The 9,846-nt window shown below is 43.4% G+C and overlaps 1 protein-coding gene across 2 annotated transcripts in view; it reads right to left on the bottom strand.

Annotated features, from left to right (window-relative positions):
- Positions 1 to 9,846, bottom strand: part of TMEM182 (transmembrane protein 182) — a 167,405-nt gene that overhangs the window by 79,090 nt on the left and 78,469 nt on the right. For both annotated transcript variants that reach the window (XM_055088986.1, XM_055088987.1), the window contains exons 5-6: positions 3,636 to 3,677; positions 2,706 to 2,760 (exon numbers count right to left, since the gene is read on the bottom strand). In XM_055088986.1, coding sequence (XP_054944961.1) covers positions 2,706 to 2,760; positions 3,636 to 3,677 — 97 coding nt within the window. The remainder of the gene's footprint in view (positions 1 to 2,705; positions 2,761 to 3,635; positions 3,678 to 9,846) is intronic.

Below are 9,846 nucleotides of genomic sequence, written 5' to 3'. Positions count from 1 at the left end.
GCCCCGGTCCGGGAGGATCCCACGTGCCGCGGAGCGGCTGGGCCCGTGAGCCGTGGCCGCTGAGCCTGTGCGTCCGGAGCCTGTGCTCCGCAACGGGAGAGGCCACAACAGTGAGAGGCCCGCGCACCGCAAAAAAATAATAATAATTTGCTTACGATACTCTGCCATGATATCTTGATGACTATAGGACCTTTACTGAAGCATCCTTTGGCATTCCTGTTGTTGCTAAGCAAATAAATATTGCTTATCTCTGCCATCTATTTTATAGGTGTTATTAAAGTTACAAACCCTTTTCCAATTAATTATTTATTATTTATTACTATTTCAATTAAGTATTAATTATCCTATTTTTGTTTTCCTTTTTATATTTTCTGCTTTTTCCTCTCCCCCACTTTGAGTTTACTTTGTTATTATTTTTCAAATGTTTGACTTGAATGTTAAGTTTATGTATTTTCTTTCTTTTTTAAAATGTTATTTATTTATTTGTTTGTTTATTTATTTATTTTTGGCTGTGTTGGGTCTTCATTGCTGCGCACGGCCTTTCTCTAGTTGCAGCGAGCAGGGGCCACTCTTTGTTGTGGTGCGCAGGCTTTTCATTGCAGTGGCTTCTCTTGTTGTGGAGCATGGGTTCTAGGCGCACGGGCTTCAGTAGTTGTGGCTCGTGGGCTCTAGAGCTCAGGCTCAGTAGTTGTGGAGCACGGGCTTCATTGCTCCGCTGCATGTGGGATCTTCCCAGACCACGGCTTGAACCCGTGCCCCCTGCACTGGCAGGAGGATTCTTAACCACTGCGCCACCAGGGAAGTCCAGTTCATGTATTTTCAAATCTTCTTTTCTATCATAGGCACTTACTGCTATAAATTTCTAAGTGTGGCTTCAGCTGTATTCCACAAATTTGATATGTAAAGTAATTTTGTTATTCATTATTGAATTTTAATTGTGATTCTTTTGCTTTGATACATACATAGGTTATTCAGACTTTGTTATTATTTTCTAGCTTAAATGCACTGTAGTCCAAAATATATGTTGCTTGATATCACTCGCCTGAAATCCCTGCGGCTAGCTGTGGAAGACTGCGTTATTGCCCCAAACATGTGCTACCCCTTCTTCTGATGCTCCTCTCTGCAGTAGAGTTGTACCCTTACACCCTAACATCAATCTTAAGCCATGAAACTTGCTTTGCCCAACAAAATCTAAGTGGAAGTGACGTGAGATACCTCTGAAATCTCTTTCTCCTCTGCCAAAAAATAGATAGGGTCTCAGATAAGAGTCAACTGTGCTATCTTGAGTCATATAATGAAGATATGGAGAAGAACCAGAAGCATCCTTAACGCTATTTGGGGTCATTAGTGACTACAGCGTACTCTAGTGTGGCGGGCAGATGTGAGGATAGCTCTCTAGGACCTCTACCTCCTGGAATCCATACCCTTATGTAATCCCTCACCTTGAGAATTTAAGGACTTGTTTCCTGGAATAGAATGCAGCAAATGTGATGAAATTTCATTTCTGAGATTGAGTTACAAAAGGACCATGGCTTCCACGGTGGCCACCTTCTCCTATTCTCTGGTTCTCTCTCTCTCTCTCTCTTTCTCTCACACACATCAGCAGCCACCACATCATGACAACACCCGGGCAGCCTATGCAGAGACCCATATGGCAAGGACTTGAGGCCTGCCAGCAGCTACATAAGTGAGCTTGGAAGCCGATCTAAGCCAGGCACATAAGTGAGCTAAGAAGTGGATTCTGTAGCCCCAGTTCAGACTTGGGAGGGTTGCAGGCCCAGAAAACATCTTGATTGCAGCCTCATGAGATTCCCTGAGCCAGAACTATCCTGCATAGCCACTCCTAAATCCTTGACCCACAGAAACTATGAAATAATACGTTTTTTTATTTAAGACACTAAGTTTTGGGGTAACATTATGTAGCAATAGCTAAATAATACATATTTTGGTACCTGGAAATGAGGTGTTACCATGAAAAGATACCTTAAAATGTGAGAGTAGCTTTGAACAAGACAGTTGGTGGAAGCTGGAAGCATTTTTAGGAAATGTTAGAGAAGCATAAATTTCCTTGAACAGACTGTTAGTAGCACTCTAGGTTTTGAGGACTCTGAGTGAGGACTTACAAGGAAATGACAAATATATTTTTGGAAACTGGAGGAAGGGGGATCTTGGTTATATGGTGGGGGAAAGGTTTGCAGCATTATCACCTGCAGTAACATGGAAAGTAGAACATATGTCAAATGAACTAAGGAGATTTCCAAGCAAGTTGTTGAAGGTACCAAATGGTTTCTTTTTGCTGCTTATAGTACATGCAAAAGGAGAGACATAAATTGTGGGAAGGACTGTTAATCACAAAGGAGCCAGGACTTGCTGGATTTGAAAGTTCTCAGACCCTCAAGATGACAGATGGTTATTTCCAAAGTTGAGAAATGGCTTCCAAGTAAAGGTCAAATCCAGGGCACTCTCAGCAAAATACGGTCTAGAGAGGAAGCTGAGGGTGGGAGTATAAAGTCTTCTGTTAAATGTTCAGAACGATCAAAGCTGATACTCCAGAGTACTACTCAGTCACACAAAAGGTCCTTTAAAAAGTAAGGGCTGGGGGGACCTTCAAGACGGTGGAGGAGTAAGACGCGGAGATCACCTTCCTCCCCACAGATACATCAGAAATACATCTACATGTGGAACAACTCCTACAGAGAACTTACTGAACGCTGGCAGAAGACCTCAGACCTCCCAAAAGGCAAGAAACTCCCCACGTACCTGGGTAGGGCAAAAGAAAAAAGGAAAAACAGAGACAAAAGAATTGGTACAGGACCTGGACCTCTGGGAGGGAGCTGTGAAGGAGGAAAGGCTTCCACACACTAGAAGCCCCTTCGCAGGCGGAGACTGCGGGTGGCGGAGAGGGGGAAGATTCAGAGCCACGGAGGAGAGCGCAGCCACAGGGTGCGGAGGGCAAAGCGGAGAGATTCCCGCACAGAGGATCGGTGCCGACCGGCACTCACCAGCCCGAGAGGCTCGTCTGCTCAACCCGCCGGGGCGGGCGGGGGCGGGGAGCTGAGGCTCGGGCTTCAGAGGTCAGACCCCAGGGAGAGGGCTGGGGTTGGCTGCGTGAACACAGCCTGAAGGGGGCTAGTGTGCCACAGCTAGCCGGGAGGGAGTCCGGGAAAAAGGCTGGACCTGCCGAAGAGGCAAGAGACCATTGTTTCGGGGTGTGCGAGGAGAGGGGATTCAGAGCACCTCCTAAATGAGCTCCAGAGACGGGCCTGAGCTGCGGCTATCGGCGCAGACACCAGAGACGGGCATGAAACACTAATGCTGTTGCTGCAGCCACCAAGAATCCTGTCTGCAAGCACAGGTCACTATCCACACCCCCCACCACCCACCCCCCAGGAAGCCTGTGCAGCCCGCCACTGCCAGGGTCTCGTGATCCAGGGACAACTTCCCTAGGAGAACACATGGCACGCCTCAGGCTGGTGCAGTGTCATGCTGGCCTCTGCCGCTGCAGGCTCGCCCTGCATTCCAATAACTACCATACCCCTCCCTTCCCCCAGCCCGAATGAGCAAGAGCCCCCTAATCAGCGGCTGCTTTAACCCCATCCTGTCTGGGCGGGAACAGATGCCTGGGGGTGACTTACACACACAGAGGTGGGGCCAAGACCAAAGCTGAACCCCAGGAGCTGTGCAAACAAAGAAGAGAAAGGGAAATTAAAATTAAAACTTGAATTATCATACGATCCAGCAATTCCACTTATGAGTATACACCCCCCAAAATTGAAAGCAAGGTCTCAAAGAGATATCTGTATACCCATGTTCATAGCAACGAATTGGGAGATTAGCATTGACATATATACACTACCAAATGTAAAATAGATAGCTCGTGGGAAGCAGCCGCATAGCACAGGGAGATCAACTCAGTGCTTTGTGACCACCTAGAGGGGTGGGAGAGGGAGGGTGGGAGAGAGATGCAAGAGGGAGGGGATATGGGAATATATGTATAAAAAAAAAAAAAAGTAAGGATGTACTTCACAGATCCTCTCAATTGAACAAGAGGACCTCTGAAAAGCTTAAGTTCTCACTAGAAAGGGATCCGGAGGCATGGCTTTGTTTAATGGAGTGAACCACACAGAGATTCTAGGGAGGCCCACAAAGTTTTTGAGAGAATTTTGTTAGGAGAAATATGATCAACCTGGAATGAAATAATCAGAATCAGTACACAATGAAAAGAGCCATCTGGACCCCCCAGATTCTGTTGGCGGGAGGCAGGTCAAGAAAACTCAGTTGCAAACAAGTGCTACATTTCATGAAAAAGAAGGATGATTTTGAGGATGGAATCAAGAGTCATGGAGACTTTTTTCCAGGCCTTCAGACCTAATCAACAAACTTCCAATATTTTTCCCAACAAGATTTCAAAATTGCTATGGACCAATGACTTCTTTTTTTGGCCCCCGATTTTCCCATTTTGAACAAGAATGTCTCAATTATCCCATATCTGTCCCACCACTGTATGTATATGTGGGGGACATATAAATTCTCTTCTTAGTTTTACAGATTTACAGATAGAAATGTGCTCTCTATCAGAGTTGCACCTAAGAACTATACCTGAGGCACCTCATCCATACCTGGACCCGATTGAAATAATGTCATTCAGAACTTTGAGTTGAGTTTAGAATGGGATGAAACTTTTGTGGGCCTTGAAAGGGTGTGGATGTATTTTGTTGGTTAGAGGGGCAGGACTCACAGGAGGCCAGAGGGAAGACTGTGTTGGGAAACCTGTAGGATTCCAATTAAACATTTATTAAAACTTCACTGTATGCCTCTTACCCTCTTTTCTGATTTTTCTAATAGTTTGTCTTTCTGTGCTTCGATTTGAATGCTTTCTTGTGAGTTATCACCCAATTTATTCCTTCTCTCTTTAGCTGTGCCTAATCTAGTCATAAAACTCTCCACTAAATTTTCAATTTCAGTTGTTATATTTTTAAATTCCAGAATGTCCATCTGTCACTGATATCCCCAATATCCTGACCCCTGATCTGGCTTTCTTTCTTTGGTTTTATGTCAGGCTGTCTTATATCTCAATCAGATAAGTTTCAATCAGCTCAATTAGTCAAATTTGTACCATTTTCTAGGCATTATTTTTGCAAAATTACATGTAGAAATAAGTCTAGGCCTTCACAGATATCTGATGTTTGCTTGGCCAGGTACGTGGGGACACTCATACTCCAAGATCCACTCCAGTTCTAGGGATTCAGGTGCCACCCTCACAGAGGTAGTTCTCCTCAGCTGCAGCACTTAGAACTCCAACCCTAAGCTGAGGTGTTTCACCCTGTTTTAACAGGTCCTAGATAACGATCCTTGCTGTCTTAGGCCCTAGATATTGTCAAAAACAATGTCCAGTCTCTCCCTCTCTCAGCTTCTCCCTTATCAACCATTACTTATCTTTTGGATAAAAGATGGCGAAAAACCAGCATCAGTTGTTTGGATCTCTGCCCTCCCTTGAATCTCAAACCACAGTATAGTTGATTAGCTCATTACTAAAACATTAACAGGAGGCTCGCTGGATCATTCAGAGGCAACGGGGCCAGAACTAACATTTGTGAACAACTTCTAGGTGCCACATGTTTACGGTATGACAACCCATTTAAGCATCCCTTTAAGAAGGTAATTCTTTTTTTTTGTCCCTATTTTTACATACATAACCCCAAGATTCATAGTGATGAATGACTTACCTAGGATTACAGTCAGAAAATGGCAGAAACAGAATTTATATACCAAGTTTACCTGACTTCAAAGACCCTTTCCTAGACCCTTCGACCAGTTCCCAGGGAGAAAGGGACAGAAAGAAAGTTGAGAGCAAGCATCCAGAGACCTGTACAGCAATTTGGCGTGGCCATGACCTCCAGCTGTGTGACCAGGGTCTCCTCTGCTTGGACGGCGTTTGGCTGTATCTGGGAGCTGCTGAGCTCAGACACTGAATCACGTCACAGGGCACATGCCAGCCTGGCACAGCAGGACTCAGTAGGACAGGAGCCCATGAACCAATGGAAACTTTTTAAGAGTGTCTTTCACAGCAAATAATTTGAGGAGCACTGATCACTGACTAGTGTCCATTTACGTGCTACTCTGGGTTGGTGCTCTTGCTTTCCCCTGACGGGAGTCACCCTAGCAACAGCTGAATCTTGGACTGGTCACTCGTGCTGGGAGCCTCTGGACCTAGGAGCCTGTGCATGGTGGCAGCTGCCACGCCTGCCCTCTGGCAGGCTTATGTCCATGGAGGCTGGATGTTCCAGTGGCCGCCGGGTCAGGAAAATGACACGACCCAGAAGTGGGGGGAACGTCCCTGGGGCAGCATTAATCAGTTGTTGATGAAAGACTAGAGAGAGTTGGTAGATAAATTCCCCTCCTTGCTCTCTCCAGGCAATGAGCTGGCTTGTTACAATGTGAGGGCCGCCTGCAACGAACGCAGCACACACCTCGCATGGGCCTTACCTCCTTCCCTGCTTCCTGTTTTTGTCTCCCTCATGCCAGCTTCCCAGGGACCCTACACCCCGGTAAACTATTAGCATATAAGCTTTAGCCTCAGGCTCTGTTTCTAGAGAACCTAGGGCAGTACATACATTATGTAAAATGAACTTGTGAAATGCTTTTCTAATGCTTTAGACCAGTGGTTCTCAAAGCATGGGCCCCAGAGCAGCATCATTTGTGAAACTGCTAGAAATGTAAATTCTCAGGTCCCACTTCAGAGCAAATAAGTCAGAAACCCAGCGAATGGGACCCAGCAATCTGTTTTAACAAGGCTTACAGATGATTCTCTTGCAGGCAAGTCTGAGAACCACTGCTTTAAGCTGAATTAGAACTGGAAAAATCTTCTTCCTTTTCAAAGTGTAACTGTATGCTAGAACCTCAGCTCAAGGATGGGCCATTTCTTCAGTGATATTCATGACGTTCACTTGACACTATGATAATGGTATATAATCTCATAGCTAAAATATAACATTTCTGCCGAGTACCAGATCAATTGAGAAAAGAAATGCTGCATATCAAATTTGTCATGATTTCTATATTTTAACCCCCATTTTCCTTTATTCTGGTTCTTCCTAACTTAGACCAACACAGAGAAAACTAAACCTGGGACCATACTTCTGTGGAATTTATTTATTTTACCTCTCATTGCATCCTTCCTGCTTGCTCTTCCTTCTAAGATAGCTATCTAAAATTATAACTTTGTTTTAAATAAAGCATATTAAAACGAATTTTTAGACTTTGACAACTCTTCAGGCAATGCACAGGACACTCCCTGGGCTGCTGATGACATCCAGATCCGGAAACCCCACTCTGATCAGAACCCTGGGTTCGAAAGTTAGAATCACCGGGGAAGCTTTTAAAATATACTCATGCATTGCCCCCGCCCCACAAAGAAACAGATTTAGTTGGTGTAGGGGTGGGACTAGGTTCTGTCTATTTCAGTAGCCCTGAGATACTATTCTAATATGTAGCTAGGGTTGAGAAACACTTTGAGGCCAACTTTAGCTCACAGAGTGCTTGCTTTTTTGCTCTTTGACCCCGTAAGCCCTGGGGCAAACACACTATTTCACGTGTTTCTGTCTTTCAAAGGCAATTTAAAGAGCAAAACCACCGCTACCAATACCTCACAACCATCAGGAAGAGTTCTAGTAAAATTACGTTCTGGAAGTTGAAGTCAAAGGACCAATCAGAGTCCACTTAAAATTACTCTCAAACTGCACCTCCAACAGATATAGGGTTTTGGGTTTCATTAAAAATGGCTTTGCAATTTTCTTATGGAACTGTTACTGCCTCTTGTATTCCCTGCTCCGGGCTGTAGTCAGAGCAAACTTGGTCTCCCACAATCCCAGCTCAAAGCCTGCAGCTCTCCAAGGTAGATGGAGACTAACCCAGGGCGTGAACTATCCAGCTCCAAACAGTTCCTGGGTGCAGCTCCAGGGGGGCTGGGGGCCGGCTTCCAGCAAGGTTTTCAAACCACAGCCACTCCTGAGCCAGCACCCCAGTGTCTGTACCGCAGCCTTCTGCGTTACTCTGTGAGTCGGTTTGCGCTGAAAGTTTGATTCTCACCTTCTATTCCCTTCGTGAAAATCCCATTATCTCTAACAGCTGTGTGCCAAGAAAAGACATGAATTTTGTGTAACAACAGAAGGGTACCAAACTTGTTTTTCTAGGTACCCTTAGGCAGAACGGTTTTAGCTTGCTTTCTCCACTTATTATATAAAGACGTAAACTTTGTGTAGAAAGAGAGGCGTTGCATTAGGGCGGGAAACTTTTGAAAAAAGGAATTCAATCTCTACAGCACAGAAGAAAGTTTATAATGATATTTTTAAAATAAAATACAGCCGGGATGGAAAAAGGTACAAATTTGCCGCTAAAATATTATTTGCAATTTATCCTTTCTAGATAAGTTCATAAAGTGAAAGAAAGCCAGGAAGGTGACATACACTGCTTGGGTAAGACTTGAAATTGGTTTCAGAAGCATCAGTGCTCACTACAAAAGAACTTCACAGTTTAATTAGGATGGCTCAAATCCAGCATCTATATTTAGGATAAGCTGGAAATTACAGTGTAGACATGAGAATCATCCAGCCACAGTCTAAGTGGGGGGGGGGGGCGGAAATCTATAGAAAAAATACCACAGCTTTTCTCAGCTAACCATAAAATTTCTTAACTTTTGTTTGTCAGTGGATACAAATAGAATAATCTCTAAGGATTTTACCAATTCGAGCTGAGGAATACATTTTTACTAAAATTCCTAAATACGAACTTTTAAATCTGCACCTATACATATTACCTAAATTATTTTTAATACCTGTGTGATCTGCTTAAACACAGATCAATTTGGCAATTAATTTATAACATATCAAAGGAATCTCATTAAAATTCTGAACGTATATAAACATATTTTATACCGCTAATATTTTGGCTTCTTTTTTTAAGTGGCTGGCAGAGTTCTCATGGCACTCTATCATTAATTCCTTAAATATTCCTGTTTTCTTCTCATCATTGGTATATCATCAAATAAATCAGTTCAAACCCAAGATGTTACAGAAAGAACCATATGATTAATTTTTTTTAAATTCAGGAAATGTTTTAAATAATCTTGTACAAGTTATATTGGCTTAACATCCCATAATTTATTAGAGTAGCACATGATTATTTATGACCATAATTATGATTTTTGGATGTCGAACAAGGGTGTTTTTCTTCTTCCTCTTTCTGTTCTTTACAGTGACCTGGGTCTGGGTTTATATACACTTGTCAGTAATTTCCCTAAAAGCAGTTTAAATGCTCTAAATAATATACTCAAAATTGTTAAGAAAATAAATCGCTTTCGCGAGCTGACCTCGGCAGTTCTGATGCACAATGACTATGCAGCCAGAAAGTCGCAGAGAGAAATTAGAGTCTCAGGAGTAGAGTCTGAAATTCTTTCAAATTAAAGTTACTTGCCTTGGCTGAAGGTTTAATTTTAAATTACAAGGAAGGAAATACTCTAGGTAAAACAGCTCTTAGCCAATTGTAACTAACAAATCAATTGCAGATATCCGGTGCAGAGGCTGAGTGTGCATTAGTCACATATTAGTGAATTACTTTCTCCTCATTTCTTAATTTTGCAATAGTTCAAGCACTGCCCTGCTCTGTCACCCGAGTCAGGCCTCTCATTCAGCATGATCATTCAGATTTTTTTTTTTTTGAATTTTATTTTATTTTTTATACAGCAGGTTTTTATTAGTTGTCTATTTTACACACATCAGTGTCTACATGTCAATCCCAATCTCCCAATTCATTCCCCTACCACCACCCCCCACCCCACCCCCCCACACC

Source organism: Physeter macrocephalus, chromosome 12 (genome assembly GCF_002837175.3).
Source record: "Physeter macrocephalus isolate SW-GA chromosome 12, ASM283717v5, whole genome shotgun sequence".
NCBI classification, from domain to species: Eukaryota; Metazoa; Chordata; class Mammalia; order Artiodactyla; family Physeteridae; genus Physeter; species Physeter macrocephalus.
The sequence above is the reverse complement of the archived record's forward strand: the minus strand, read 5'-3'. Positions and strand labels throughout refer to the sequence as shown.